Source organism: Callorhinus ursinus, unplaced genomic scaffold, assembly GCF_003265705.2.
Source record: "Callorhinus ursinus isolate GAN/ISIS: 27379988/994484 unplaced genomic scaffold, GSC_fseal_2.0 scaffold73, whole genome shotgun sequence".
Lineage (NCBI taxonomy): Eukaryota > Metazoa > Chordata > Mammalia > Carnivora > Otariidae > Callorhinus > Callorhinus ursinus.
In genome coordinates, this window is record NW_027397135.1 from 162,581 (window position 1) to 179,049 (window position 16,469).

At 40.9% G+C, this 16,469-nt stretch overlaps 1 protein-coding gene across 2 annotated transcripts in view; it reads right to left on the reverse strand.

Moving 5' to 3' along the window:
- The window catches only part of AMPH (amphiphysin), a 320,442-nt gene that overhangs the window by 107,799 nt on the left and 196,174 nt on the right, over positions 1-16,469 (reverse strand). For both annotated transcript variants that reach the window (XM_073886903.1, XM_025853126.2), the window contains exons 6-7: positions 6,915-7,022; positions 4,669-4,754 (exon numbers count right to left, since the gene is read on the reverse strand). In XM_073886903.1, the coding sequence (XP_073743004.1) occupies positions 4,669-4,754; positions 6,915-7,022 (194 nt within the window). The remainder of the gene's footprint in view (positions 1-4,668; positions 4,755-6,914; positions 7,023-16,469) is intronic.

The window sequence follows — 16,469 nt, forward strand, 5'->3', positions numbered from 1 at the left end:
TTTCCCTGAAGGACTCCTCTGAGGCATCCTCAGGCCCCTTCTGGTTAGCCATCAAGACCAACTTAATTTCTTTAAGATGGTTCTTTGTCCTTGGAAACAGTGGGAAGGATTAACAACTGAGCTATCACCACCAAGGTGTGCAGGCCAGGACACTCTCCCCTCGGCAATGCCCTAAGGGAAGCCTGTGGCAGTCTGGGTGGGGGTCACTGTTTCCCCCTGAGCCCCTTGCAATGGAGGAAGCATCCTCTGCCATCCCTCACTTACCAGGGGCGTGGAGTGGGAAGAGCGCACTGACATACCCTCCTCTGAGATTTAAACCACACGTATTCAGCCCCCATACAGCTCATCTCTCAACCTCCCGGCCCGCACCCTGTTCACTGTGCACACGGTACATGTCTCATGATTTCCCTCTCCCCCCTTCACCAAGTCCTAACACGAACACAGCAGATCCCCACAACCATATGACTGTCCGACCTCACAAACTCCTAACTCACTGACCTCGTGACCCCAGCATGTTTATTCACACACATTCTGCTACACATCCTGGATCTTGCCATCACTCACAACCGAGATGAGACCATTCAGTGGCCTACTCCCTAACCTCACTTCCTGGACCACAAGATCCTTCATTCATTCATTTCCGTTCCACCTGCTGATTTTTTTAAATCTCTCTGAGATCACTGGCCCTTTTCTTCCAGGCTACTGTCCCCTCAGGCTCAGCATCTTGCTTTATCAAGCATAGGCCTCTCAACACTGGGTACCCACTGGGTGGCCAGCTCCACCAACACCTTGTCTTTAGAGGGTAAGGGGTTACCCTCTACTTACTCCGGACATCTTCAGTCCTACATCATCCCCCCTGTGCCGCTGCCACTGTCAGCTTCTCAAAATAATAATGGTTATTTTAAAAGGTTTCCCTTGCCCTCTCACCCCCCTGTATCTGCTGCCACGATTCCTCAGGCCCATCAGAGTCAAGATCCTACTTCATCAACCACAGCGTCTCCAGCACCTGCAGTCAGGCTTCTGACCCCGCCCTCAGCTGGAACCTAGCTGGAAGCTCCCCGGAAGCAATACACCCTTCATCTCCTCTGCTTGACCTCTGTCTTGTAAATGATTCTCCCAGCACTCCTTCACTTTTAAAATTCTCTCCATTCTTGGCTTCTTAAGATCCTACTCTTCTGGGTCTTCTTCTACATCTGTGATTGTTTCCTCTCAGACTCTGCTGCAGGCCCCCCTTCTGGCACGTTCCTCAAATACTGGTGCTGTCAGTACTCCTCTCATGACAGGAGGGGGCACGGAAGACACAAAGTACTAATTTCAGTCTCAAGATGGAGTGATAGGGCTGGGAAGAAAACATGGATTGATAAAACGATTTTCTGAAATAATCTTTATTTATGGAAGTCTGCATACAGTCTCACTGTATGTAAGGAGAAGTCCTGCATCAGACATCAGGACTTAGAGGAGGTACCACAGAAGTTAAGCAAAGTGTTTAACCAGTATCATCCCCGGCTTCCTCATTTGTAAGATGGGGGTATATGTAATTGTGATAATTAGAGATTACACATGTAAAGTGCATAAGATGCTACCTGGAAAATAGAGAGTATTCAATAATAAATGAATTATCTCTTTTTCTCTCATACAAACACACAATACACACAATTATTGCTGTTGAATAATGTAGGTCTAGTCAAAAAACACAATATATAATATAGAGAGAGAAAGGCCTAACTAAAATTGACAAGTCAGGAAACGACAGATGTTGGTGGGGATGTGGAGAAAGGGGAACCCTCCTACACTGTTGGTGGGAATTCAAGCTGGTGCAGCCACTCTGGAAAACAGTATGGAGGTTCCTCAAACAGTTGAAAATAGAGCTACCATACAATCCAGCAATTGCACTACTGGGTATTTACCCCAAAGATACAAATGTAGTGATCCAAAGGGGCACCTGCACCCCAATGTTTCTAGCAGCAATGTCCACAATAGTCAAACTATGGAAAGAGCCCAGATGTCCATCAACAGATGAACAGATAAAGAAGATGTGGTGTGTGTGTGTATGTGTGTATATATATATATATACATACATACATACATACACAAAATGGAATATTACAAAGCCATCAAAAAACTGAAATTTTACCATTTGCAATGATGTGGACAGAGCTAGAGGGTATTATGCTAAGTGAAATAAGTCAGAAAAAGATTTCACTCATGTGCAGAATTTAAGAAGTAAAACAGAATCATAGGGGAAGGGAGGGAAAAATAAAATAAGACAAAATCAGAAAGGGAAACAAACCATAAGAGACTCTTAACTCTAGGAAACAAACTGAGGGTTGCTGGAGGGGAGGGGGCTGGGGTAATGGGGTAACTGGGTGATGGGTATGAAGGAGGGCACGTGATGTAATGAGCACTGGGTGTTATATGCAACTGATGAATCACTGAACTCTACCTCTGAAACTAATAATATACTACATGTTAATTAAATTTAAATAAAATAAAAAAAATTTTTAAAAGGCCTAAAACTAGGTTTCCGTCAGTATGACCTGACTGACATACAAAGGGGTAAGCCTTGAGTGTGGGAATAAGTCACAGTGGATTAAAAAGCACTGAAGTATTGAGATTGCATTTGGCCAGATACGGGGAAAGTTTTCCCTCCAATCTTTGTCCTTCAAATATTCCCATTGTGTTTAAGTTCCTATAAAGTCTTCATATTACAAGATACTCTGACAGTTACTTATACTGAATGACCAAATACTACTTGGGGAAGACACATAAGCCTGAACAACATCAGTCAATGCTGGTTTTGAATGCTTACAGAGTATATGAGGAAAAAGAAATTTGTTACATACCCAACACATATTAAGGCAAGTAATTACTGTCTTTTGGCAGTTTTGGCTATTTTCCCAGGAGTATTATCTCATAATTGGGAGTGTTGAACACTGTGGTACCTTAGCTCTTGCAAAGATCAGTTTAAAAAGCAAAAGTAATTATATTTGAGACCACAAAAATTCCTTTAGAGGGGAAATGAACAGGGTAACTGTCCAAATTGTATGCAAATGACAACTTGTTTGGGATGGGATATCTGTTGAGGAAGATGAGAAGCTCTGGAGAACTACCAGCTGACTTGATGAGTGTCCTTAATGAGGATGAAGATATGGAGGACAAAGATGGATATAAAGATTTTGGATACAAGTATTTCTTGACATATGAGTATATAATAATTTTCTTAAAAAACATAATTTCATATAATTCATGATTTTAAATAGGCATAAATAACTCAATTAAAATTATGAAGAGATTTGTCTCATCTGTATCCCTAGAAGTTTTATATATTCAGGCTGCTCAAAATCCTCTTCTTTGGGCAACACTGTAGGTTCCTCTGCAGACCACAGAGATTTGTCAAGGCAGAGCTTCTGAATGAAGAGGTGTACAGGATGAGGTCAAGACCACCACCATAACTCACAGGGGGATAGTGAGGGTAAATGTGGGAGCAGTGAGAATAAGGAGAGAGAGAGACCAATCCAGAAGACCACAGAGAGAAAGGATGGATTGATTCCTTGGATGGTCCTCTGGTTTTCTATAGTTACTGACTCCACAGTTTGCAGCCTGGGAGCCCAAGAATGATAGTACCACAAAGTGAAATGCAGATGTTGAAAGAATGAGTAAATTCAGATGAGCGATGAGTTAATTTCACTCATGTTAAACTTCGGGTTATGGCTGGATATTGAAGTGGACATGCCCTACAGGCTGATTTAATCGTGAACTAGCCAAAATTTCCTCTAGATATTTCAGTAGTTCAAAAATAAACATGGAGTGCCTACTCTACACAAAAAATTGAGGCAAACTCAATTTTTTGGACAAACTCCACTCTAGACCCTCAAAATGCTCACAATTTTAGAGGATAAGTAGAAAATCCAGAATTTCCACGGAGGAAGGTTTTAGGGGATGCCAATCTGGTTGGAAGCTGGGCTAGAGGGTTTGTCTTAACTTAAAGCAGGGTTGCACAGTGAACACAATTCTGTTTATTTGGTGTGGGAGCATGAGGCACTGATGGAAATTGAGAGACATAAGGACCCACTTCATCCAACAACTTCTTGGTTCTACCAATGAGTGGAAAAAATAAGACAAAGGATGGACAATGCTCTTAATGCCACAAGAAACACAGAGTACCCATAAGAAGAAGAATATTTAGCACTTCAAATGGGAATGAAGTTCAGGTTAAAAGGTGAGAGCTGAAAGGAGAGGTTTGGCATCAAAGCTGGAAGACTAGATAACCTCTCAGAATAAATGGAGTCCTGCCAAGAGCTAAAAGGTATTCTGTGAATTTCAAAGTTAAGGGCACTTCTCCCCATGCCTCTGATTGAGATCTGGAGCTCCACTTGAGAAACAGATCAAGGTCTAAAACTCTGCCATCAATATAATAGCTGTTAGCCCCATGTTGTTATTTAAATTCAAATGAATCCAAACAAAAGAAATTAAATCTAAAATTCAGTTCCTCCACCATACTAGCCATAGTCCAAGTGTGCAACAGCCCACCACATGTGGTATATAGCCACCATGCTGAAAAGCACAGAAATGGAACACTTCTCTTGGATGGTGCTTTAGCATTAATGGCAATAAAGACAAGAGAGGAGATATCCCTGTTCTTGATCTTCTGTACAGAAACAACTTTACCTTGACCATAATGACGGTAACTCCTCTTGTAAGTCAACGTTAAACTCTTCAAACACTTTCTGTGCTTTCTGAAATTCCTCTTCTGCCTAGAAATGACACATAACAAGTGTTTACGCTAAAAAATATCATCGAAACACAAGCCATTTCTATATACAACAACAGCATTTAACATAAAATGGGAATAGCTTTATTGCATCCAAGAAACATTTTGAGGACAGAAATTTGTCTGGTTAAAAATCCACATAATTTTGGTGGGGGGGTGCCTGGATGGTTCAGTTGGTCAAGCATCTGACTCTTGATTTCAGCTTAAGTCATGATCTCAGGGTAGTAAAGTTTGAGCCCCTTAAGAGTCTCTCTCTCCCTCCACCCCTCCTCTTCTCACATGCACACACACACTCTCTCTCAAAAACAAACAAACCAAAAAACAAATAAAATCCACATAATTTTTTTCAATAACTGAAATATTAAGTCTTATTAAGACATGAAAACTGGCTTGATTACAATGGTTGCTTTTGTAGTCTGGCAGATTCTGGCAACAAAAACGTGTTAACTGCCTGTCCCATACACTGCTCTGCTCTGCATACTGGACATGGATGCTTCCCAAAGAAATTCCCCATGTCTAGTCAGAAGTCTAAATAATTACACTACAAACTAGTGCTTACAAACTGTTGTGGTGCATGCTATTGGGGAAAATGGTAGAGAAACAGAGAAGGTTCCACAGGGAAAGTGACATTCTAAAGGAACCTTAAAGAATCAGCAAAGGTTCACTGAAGAAGCAGGTGGAGAGGTACTACAACACAAAAAGATGGTGTTCCCTGGGTTAGAATTCTAGCTTACTGATTGTGTCAACTTGTGAGATGGTTTTAACTTTCTTCATCTCCGATACCTCACTGATAAAAACAAGACACTAATGCCTACTTTCACAGGTATTGTAAGTATTAAGAAATGATGGCATAGCTGAGCATGGTGCCTGGCACCTATGGTGTCTTACATGACGGGCAGCTCTTATCGTGGCTGCTCGGGAACTGCTGTGTGGGCCACGAAGCTCTAGTTTAGGATGTGCATATGAAAGAAGGAGCAGAGGAGAAAGAAGATTCAAAAGTTGATTAGGATGAATAGGTGAGTCATAACCAAGTTGTGCGGGTCTTATATGCATGCTGAGAAATTGAGATTTGTTTTCTATAGGCAATGTGAGCCACTAAAAGACAAGCAGTGGAGAAACTATCTAGATATGTGATGTAGAAAGACTATTCAGACAGCTGTGTGTAGGCAGATAGGAGGAGGCAAAGACTGGAAGCAAAGGGAATAGTTAGCAGGTGTCAGTTGGCATCTGTAAGTGCCTGGCGCACATAGTAAAACGGGTTTTCTAAAAGAAAACGAATGTTCTACAAATCCAGCACATGTCTGCACTCTCTGGCAACCACAGGTTATGTCTTAGTATTTCAAATTTGTTTTCTATCTGAATCTGCCTTTTAGCTTCAAATACGGACCCCAAACACAGAACAAAATGGAGAAACACATTACTTTCACTGACCCTTCGGTATTGTCGGGGGCCAAGGTTTACTCTGACCAAAATGTGTGAGTCAGTGTCAGCCATGTGAACTCTATAATCACATGAAAAACCTTATTAAAAATTTGGGAAAGCAGCCCACAAATACCATGTTTCAGTTTAAATTCTGTCCTAATTCCAACCTCCTTAAAGAAAATAACAGGTATACCTTGTTTTGCTGTGCTTTACTTCATTGGGCTTTGCAGACACTAAATTTTTTTACAAATTGAGGTTTGGGGCAACCCTGCATCAGGTAAGCCTGTAAGTAACATTTTTCCAGCAGCATTTGCTCACTTCATGTCTCTGGGTCACATTCATATAATTCTTGCAATATTTGAGCATTTTCATTACCATATTTGTTATAATCTGTGATTAGTGATTATGACTTGCTGAAAGCACAGATAATAGCATTTTCTAGAAATAAAGTGTTTTTAATTAAGGTATGCATGCTGTGTTTTTAAACATAATGCTATTGCACACTTAAGAGACTATGGTACAGTGTAAACATAACTTTTGCATACACTGGGAAACTAAAAAATTCATTTGAATGGCTTTATTAAAATATTTGTTTTATTGCCATGATTGGGAACTGAACCCACAATATCTCTGAGTTATGCTTGTATTTAATTTTAAAAAGCAATATTGTTATAGATCGTAGAATATGGAGAGTGGTGTCAACAGTGGGATCAGTCCTTACCTTAGAGATTCGACTTTCATCCTTCCTCTTGGAGCTCTGCAAAGCTTCCAGATGGTGGCGAGCACTGTCATAGTCCACCAGCTTCCTGCTGCGCTTTGCAATGCGATTCTGCCAACAAGAAAATGTATGCATGGTTATAGATTCTCTTTCTGATTGCTAAAAGGCTTCCATTGTCCAGAGTAACTGAGGATCCTGACTGGAGACTAAAGTGAACCAGACTTTCAGCCAACAAATGATACCTGGAAATCACACAACCACCTCCAATTCTTTATGTAAAAACCATCAGGTAAATATCTTTCCTTCTGATAATAATTAGGCCAACCATGAAGAGTGGAAGGTAGAATTTGTAGTCAAGATCAGAAAAATTCCAAAACTCGTTGAGGGGAGCAAGAAACCTATATACTATCTTTTAGCCTCTATTCTAAATCTTTCAATGTTCTATTTCAAAGATCATGGAAGACTCTATTAGGCTTTGGTTTTAGAATTCTAATAACACACCAACAGAAGTTCTATAAAGCAGATTTACTTCCTAAAAAATCCTTTCTCTTAGAAGTGTTCCTCAATCCTTTTGTTCATTAGAAGCATCTGAGGAGACTTAAAAATACATGGCTTCTTAGAGACCCCACTTCCATTTAGGATACAGACACCTGCAATGAATGTCACTCTTACACTGACAAGAAAAAACCCAGATAATCTATAAAAGGATAACTCTCCTTGATTCTTTCAGAGACCTAAGGGTCACAAGGAAGCAAAATAATCTGAATTCTTTTATTTGGGAAGAAGGACAATGTCCTCCAAGGAGAGACAAGACAACAAATTATTTCTGCCAAAAAAGCAGGGTACCAGTAGAAGTTGTGGACATGAAGAGGTGAGCCAAAATTTTAACAAAATGTTAGAGGCCTAGGGTGCCTGGGTGGCTCAGTTGGTTAAGCAACTGCCTTCAGCTCAGGTCATGATCCTGGAGTCCCGGGATCGAGTCCCGCATTGGGCTCCCTGCTCAGCAGGGAGTCTGCTTCTCCCTCTGACCCTCTTCCCTCTCGTGCTCTCTATCTCTTATTCTCTCCCTCTCAAATAAATAAATAAAATCTTCAAAAAAACAATGTTAGAGGCCTAATGTGGGCTAATGTATCACTTTGTAAAGCTGGGTGCCCAAGACACAAGGGCAAATTGCACTTATGGGTAAGCTCTTCCCTTCAGCCTCCACTGGATGCTATAAGAAAGTCTGGGAAGAAGACACTCCTTTGCAGTACAGGAGAGAATGAGGTGAGCTATGGCTGCTACAGGGTAGGCACTGAGCCCTGCCCATTTCATGCACCTTTTTCTCTTACAAGGCAAAAGCTTTAAGCTGCTTAAGGAGGGAGCCCATAGAGACCAGGCAAAGGTACACAGCATGAATGGGAGAGGAATAGAAGCAAAACCAATCTGGCTCTGGGGGAGGATTAAGAAACCCTTCTGGCCCCTATGATATATGCAAAGATAATTGTTATACAAGGAAGGATAGAAGAAAAAATCTCTACTGATTAGGGAGGGGCATAAAACCTTCTTGGGCCCATGGTCTGGCTGGCTCCTTTAACAAGCAGGGGTCTGTTCCCACTTGAGAAGGGGCAGGAAACTGCTGCCCAAGGCCAACCACAGATATGAGGCTGAGTGTGCTTAAGACAGGCCAAGAACTCTGTCTTGTCTCTCTCTCTCCCTCTCTACAAAAAAAAAAAAAAAAAAAAAAAGGACAGACCAAGGAAGTATAACAAAAAACAGCAATGTCCCCATTACAAGTTTAACAGTCAACAATAAGTGATAGCTGCCTACCACTAGAGGGAGGGCAAGTGTATAGAGAGAGGCCCCTTCCGCAGTACAGCCATACAAGGAACTAAGATCTGATGGGGAAAAGACATGGAGGATAATTCTCTAGCATTCAAGGACCTACCTTATGTGGAACAAAGGGGAGGCAAAAACCAGACTTCAACCCAATTCTGAAAACATTATAGATGTTAGAAGATAAGCACAAGGCATTAGCAGCCCAATTCTAGAGGAATGTGAAAGCCATACTGTAATGAAAGTAATAATAGTAAAATCATAATAACCAACAAACCTAAATCCAGGTCAATTCATGATCAGATTGATTTGCACTGCCACACTACTGGCCTGAAAAAAGGCATGTCCATTTCAAGGAATTAATATTACTTCAGTCTTCACTATACATGATGTCTGGGATTCAGTCTAAAATTATGAAACACACACACAAAAAAAACCCATGAGAAAAGATAAAGCAATCAACTGAACCAGAATCAGACATGACCCAGATGCTCGAAATACCAAACAAATTTTAAAGTGACTAAGACTAATGGGGCGGCTGGGTGGCTCAGTCGTTAAGCGTCTGCCTTCAGCTCAGGTCATGATCCCAGGGTCCTAGGATCGAGCCCTGCATTGGGCTCCCTGCTCAGCAGAAAGCCTGTTTCTCCCTCTCCCACTCCCCCTGCTTGTGTTCCCTCTCTTGCTGTGTCTCTGTCAAATAAATAAAATCTTAAAAAAAAAATCTATGAAAATGTATCAAGACAAATTATTCCTATTAAAACACAAAGAGAAATAAGAGTTGAAAAATAACAGAATCAAGCATACAAGACCTGCAATACAATATTAAATGGTCCAACATGATCTAACTGGAGTTTTCAAAAGACATGAGAGGTTAAGTCAGAAGAAATATTTAAAGAGATACTGGCTGAGGGGGCAGAGCAATATGGCGGAGGAGTAGGAGACCTGGATTTCGTCTGGTCTCAGGAATTCACCTGGATAGGGATCAAACCATTCTGAACACCTACGAACTCAACAGGAGATCGAAGAAAAGAATAGCAACAACTCTCTGAACAGAAAAGCAACCACCTACTGGAAGGTAGGACATACGGAGAAGTGAATCCGAGGATATTTGGGAGGACAGATGGCGGGGGAGGGGGCCTCCGTTGGCCGCTTCTGGCAAGTGATAGAGCCGCAGAGCACAAAATCGGAACTTTTACAAGTTGGCTCTGCTGAGGAACTCGCTCCAGTGGCTAAGCGGGGGGTGGAACCCTCATGGGACAGTATGGTCTCAGGACCCTCAGGGTCACAGAAAGACTGGGGTGTCTGAGTGTGGCAGAGCTCCCAGGTATCGGAGCGGGGAAGCCGGCTGCAGAGATGGAGCCGAGGCGCAGGCTCTCAGCTCAGGGTTGCCATGAACTGTGATCGGTGACACAGTCAGGCCACTGCTCCTCCAGCAGGGACCCAACAAGTGGCAGAGCCGGGGAGACTCCCCTTCCTCCCCCGGGAGGAGTGGCACAGGAGCGCACCGCAGGGATCTGCTGGGTTTGGAGACTCCACACGGGGTCGGGTGCCAGAGAAAGAAACACTCGGTCACAGGCCAGGTGAGCACGGAGTGCGGCCGGAGACCGGGGACACGGGAGTGACTGCTTTTCTCTGGGGGCTCACTGAGTAGCGGGGCCCCGAGTTCTCGGCTCCTCCACAGTGGAGATTGGGAGGCCGCCACTGTCACTCTCCTCCTCCAAAGCTGTACCTAGAGCGTGCAGGGAACAAAAGATCCCGAGAGCAAACCCGAGCAGATTACTTAGCCGGGACGGACAAGGGCAGGGCAATTGCGCCTCCTGCAAAGACATTTGGGAACCACGGCAACAGGGCCCTCCCCCAGAAGATCAGCAGGAACAGCCAGCCAAGACCAAGTTTACCGATCAATGAGAGTGGCAGAACTCCAGCGCTAGGGGAATACTGCACATAAAATTCCTGGCTTTTTTACCATGATTCTTTAGTCTTTCAAAGTTAATTTCTGTTTTTAACTTTTTTTCTTGATTTTTTTCCCTTTTTCAACCAACATCTTATCAATCCCTTTTTTAAAAAAGCATTTTTATTTTTTCTTTTTAGAGTCATATTCTATCCCTTCATAGTAGTTACCCTTATTTTTGGCATATATATATATATATAGTTCTCTCTTTAAAATTTTGAGATACAATTTCTTCTAACAGATCAAAATATACCCTAAATCTCTAGTGTATGGCTTTGTTCTAGTCTCCTGCCTGATCACATTCTCTCCCCCTTTTTTCTTTCTTTCTTTCTTTTTTGAATCCTCTTCTTTCTTTTTTCAAACAAATTCCTATCTTATCAATTCCCTTTATAGAATTTCTTATAATTTTCATCTTTACAATCATATTCCATCCCTTCATCATATCAACCCTTATTTTGCACACGTATAAGTCTTTCTTTCTTTAAAATTTTGGGAGGCACTTTCTTCTAACAGACCAAAGCACACCCCAAATCTAGTGTGTGGCACTGATCTATGCACCAGCCTGATCATATTTGATCATATTCTGTTTTTTCCATTTTGTTTCTTTTTATCTTTTTCTTTTTTTTTCTTTCTTTCCCCTTCTTTTCCCCTGGTTTCAGGTCTTTTCTGATTTCTTTACAGTGTATTTTCTGGGAACGTTATTACCCTGTTAGCATTTTGTTTTCTCATTCATCAATTCCTCTCTGGACAAAATGACAAGAAGGAAAACATCACCTCAACAAAAAGAACAAAGGGTAGTACTGTCTGCCAGGGACCTACTCAATACAGACATTACTACGATGTTGGACCTAGAGTTCAGAATGATGATTTTCAAGATACTACCTGGGCTTGAAAAAAGTATGGAAGTTATTAGAGAAACGCTTTCTGGGGAAATAAAAGAACTAAAATCTAACCAAGTTGATATCAAAAAGGCTATTAATGAGGTGCAATCAAAAATGGGGGCACTAACTGCTAGGATAAATGAGGCAGAAGAGAAAATCAGTGATATAGAAGACCAAATGATGGAAAATAAAGAAGCTGAGAAAAAGAGATAAAAAACTACTGTATCACGAGGGCAGAATTCGAGAGATAAGTGATACCACAAGACGAAACAACATTAGAATAATTGGGATCACAGAAGAAGAAGAAAGAGAGAGAGGGGCAGAAGGTATATTGGAGCAAATAATAGCAGAGAACTTCACTAATGTGGGGAAGGAAACAGGCATCAAATCCAGGAGGCACAGAGAACCCCCCTCAAAATCACTAAAAATAGGTCAACACCCCGACATCTAATAGTAAAACTTATGAGTCTCAGAGACAAAGAGAAAATCCTAAAAGCAGCTTGGGGGAAGAGATATGTAACCTACAACGGTAGAAATATTAGATTGGCAACAGACCTATCCACAGAGACCTGGCAAGCCAGAAAGGACTGGCATGATATATTCAGAGCACTAAACGAGAAAAATATGCAGCCAAGAACACTATATGCAGCTAGACTGTAACTGAAAATAGGAGAGATAAAAGCTTCCAGAACAAACAAAAACCAAAGAAATTTGCAAACACAAAACTAGTCCTACAAGAAATATTGAAAGGGGTCCTCTAAGCAAAGAGAGAGCCTAAAAGCAGCATAGATCAGAAAGGATTGCAGACAATATACAGTAACAGACACCTTACAGGCAGTACAATGGAACTAAATTCATATCTTTCAATAGTTACCCTGAATGTAAATGGGTTAAATGCCCCAATCAAAAGACACAGGCTATAAGATTGGATTAAAAAAAAGACCCACCGATATGCTATGTGCAAGAGACTCATTTCAGACCCAAAGACACACCCAGATTGAGAGTGAGGGGGTGGAAAACCATTTACCATACTAATGGACACCAAAAGAAAGCTGGGGTGGCAATCATTACACCAGACAAATTAGATTTTAAACCAAAGACTATAATAAGAGATGAGGAAGGACACTATATCCTTCTTAAAGGGTCTATCCAACACGAAGATCTAACAATTATAAATATCTATGCTCCTAACATGGGAGCAGCCAATTATATAAGCCAATTAATAACAAAAGCAAAGAAACACATTGACAACAATACAGTAATAGTGGGGGAATTTAACACCCCCCTCACTGAAATGGACAGATCATCTAAGCAAAAGATCAACAAGGAAATAAAGACGTTAAATGACACACTGGACCAAGAGGACTTCACAGATATATTCAGAACATTGTATCCGAAAGCAACAGAATACACATTCTTGTCTAGTGCCCATGGAACATTCTCCAGAATAGATCACATCCTAGGTCACAAATCAGGTCTCAGCCGGTACCAAAGATTGGGCTCATTCCCTGCATATTTTCAGACCACAATACTTTGACACTAGAACTCAATCACCAGAGGAAAGTAGGAAAGAACTCAAATACATGGAGGCTAAAGACCATCCTACTAAAGAATGAATGGGTCAACCAGGAAATTAAGAAGAATTTAAAAAATTCATGGAAACCAATGAAGCTGAAAGCACAACTGTTCAAAATCTTTGGGATACATCAAAGGCAGTCCTGAGAGGAAAGTATATAGCAATACAAGCCTTTCTCAAGAAACAAGAAAGGTCTCAAATACACAACCTAACCCTACACCTAAAGGAGCTGGAGAAAAAACAGCAAATAAAGCCTAAACCCAGCAGGAGAAGAGAAATAATAAAAGTCAGAGCAGAAATCAATGAAATAGAAACAAAAAGAACAGTAGAACAGATCAACGAAACTAGGAGCTCGTTCTTTGAAAGAATTAACAAGATTGATAAACCCCTGGCCAGACGTATCCAAAAGAAAAGAGAAATGACCCAAGTAAATAAAATCATAAATGAAAGAGGAGAGATCACAACCAACACCAAAGAAATACAAACAATTATAAGAACATATGATGAGGGGGCGGAGCAAGATGGCGGAGGAGTAGGAGACCTAGATTTCGTCTGGTCTCAGGAATTCAGCTGAATAGGGATCAAACCATTCTGAACACCTACGAACTCAACAGGAGATTGAACAGGAGAGTAGCAACAACTCTCTGAACAGGGAAGCGACCACTTACTGGAAGTCTCCTATGGACAAAATGACAAGACGAAAGAAATCACCTCAGCAAAAAGAACAAGAGGTAGTACCGTCAGCCAGGGACCTACTCAATACAGACATTAGTACGATGTCGGACCTAGAGTTCAGAAACATGACTTTAAAGATACTAGCTGGGCTTGAAAAAAGCGTTGAAGTTATTAGAGAAACCCTTTCTGGAGAAATAAAAGAACTAAAAACTAACCAAATCGAAATCAAAAAGGCTATTGATGAGGTGCAATCCAAATTGGGGGCACTAACTGCTAGGATAAATGAGGCAGAAGAGAGAATCAGCGATATAGAAGACCAAATGATGGAAAATAAAGAGGCTGAGAAAAAGAGAGAGAAACAACTACAGGATCACGAGGGCAGAATTCGAGGGATAAGTGATACGATAAGACAAAACAACATTAGAATAATTGGGATCCCAGAAGAAGAAGAGAGAGAGAGAGAGGCAGAAGGTATATTGGAGCAAATTATAGCAGAGAACGTCCCTAATGTGAGGAAGGAAACAGGCATTAAAATCCAGGAGGCACAGAGAACCCCTCTCAAAATCAATAATAATAGGTCAACACCCCGACATCTAATAGTAAAACTTACGAGTCTCAGAGACAAAGAGAAAATCCTGAAAGCAGCTTCGGAGAAGAGATATGTAACCTACAATGGTAGAAACATTAGATTGGCAACAGACCTAACCACAGAGACCTGGCAGGCCAGAAAGGACTGGCAAGATATCTTCAGAGCACTAAACGAGAAAAATATGCAGCCAAGAATACTATATCCAGCTAGGCTATCATTGAAAATAGAAGGAGAGATAAAAAGCTTCCAGAACAAACAAAAACTAAAGGAATTTGCAAACACGAAACCAGCCCTCCAAGAAATACTGAGAGGGGTCCTGTAAGCAAAGAGAGAACCTAAAAGCAGCAAAGAGCAGAAACGAACACAGACAACAGACAGTTAACAGTCACCTTACAGGTAATACAATGGCACTAAATTCATACCTTTCACTAGTTACCCTGAATGTAAATGGGCTCAATGCCCCAATCAAAAGACACAGGCTATCAGATTGGATTAAAAAACAAGACCCATCCATATGCTGTCTGCAAGAGACTCATTTTAGACCCAAAGACACCCCCAGATTGAAAGTGAGGGGGTGGAAAACCATTTACCATGCTAATGGACACCAAAAGAAAGCTGGGGTGGCAATCCTTATATCAGACAAACTAGATTTTAAAACAAAGACTGTAATAAGAGATGAGGAAGGACACTATATCCTACTTAAAGGGTCTATCCAACAAGAAGATCTAACAATTGTAAATATCTATGCCCCGAACATGGGAGCAGCCAATTATATAAGGCAATTAATAACAAAAGCAAAGAAACACATTGACAACAATACAATAATAGTGGGGGACTTTAACACCCCCCTGACTGAAATGGACAGATCATCTAAGCAAAAGATCAACAAGGAAATAAAGACTTTAAATGACACACTGGACCAAATGGACTTCACAGACATATTCAGAACATTCCATCCCAAAGCAACGGAATACACATTCTTCTCTAGTGCCCATGGAACATTCTCCAGAATTGATCACATCCTAGGTCACAAATCAGGTCTCAATCGGTACCAAAAGATTGGGATCATTCCCTGCATATTTTCAGACCACAATGCTTTGAAACTAGAACTCAACCACAAGAGGAAAGTCGGAAAGAACTCAAATACATGGAGGCTAAAGAGCATCCTACTAAAGAATGAATGGGTCAACCAAGAAATTAAAGAAGAATTAAAAAAATTCATGGAAACCAATGAAAATGAAAACACAACTGTTCAAAATCTTTGGGATACAGCAAAGGCAGTCCTGAGAGGAAAGTATATAGCAATACAAGCCTTTCTCAAGAAACAAGAAAGGTCTCAAATACACAACCTAACCCTACACCTAAAGGAGCTGGAGAAAGAACAGCAAATAAAGCCTAAACCCAGCAGGAGAAGAGAAATCATAAAGATCAGAGCAGAAATCAATGAACTAGAAACCAAAAGAACAGTAGAACAGATCAACGAAACTAGGAGCTGGTTCTTTGAAAGAATTAACAAGATTGATAAACCCCTGTCCAGACTGATCAAAAAGAAAAGAGAAATGACCCAAATCAACAAAATCATGAATGAAAGAGGAGAGATCACAACCAACACCAAAGAAATACAAACAATTATAAGAACATATTATGAGCAACTCTATGCCAGCAAATTAGATAACCTGGAAGAAATGGGTGCATTCCTAGAGATGTATCAACTACCAAAACTGAACCAGGAAGAAATAGAAAACCTGAACAGACCTATAACCACTAAGGAAATTGAAGCAGTCATCAAAAATCTCCCAAGAAACAAAAGCCCAGGGCCAGATGGCTTCCCAGGGGAATTCTATCAGACATTTCAAGAAGAATTAATACCTATTCTCCTGAAACTGTTCCAAAAAATAGAAATGGAAGGGAAACTTCCAAACTCATTTTATGAGGCCAGCATTACCTTGATCCCAAAACCAGACAAAGACCCCATCAAAAAAGAGAATTACAGACCAATATCCTTGATGAACATGGATGCAAAAATTCTCACCAAAATACTAGCCAATAGGATCCAACAGTACATTAAAAG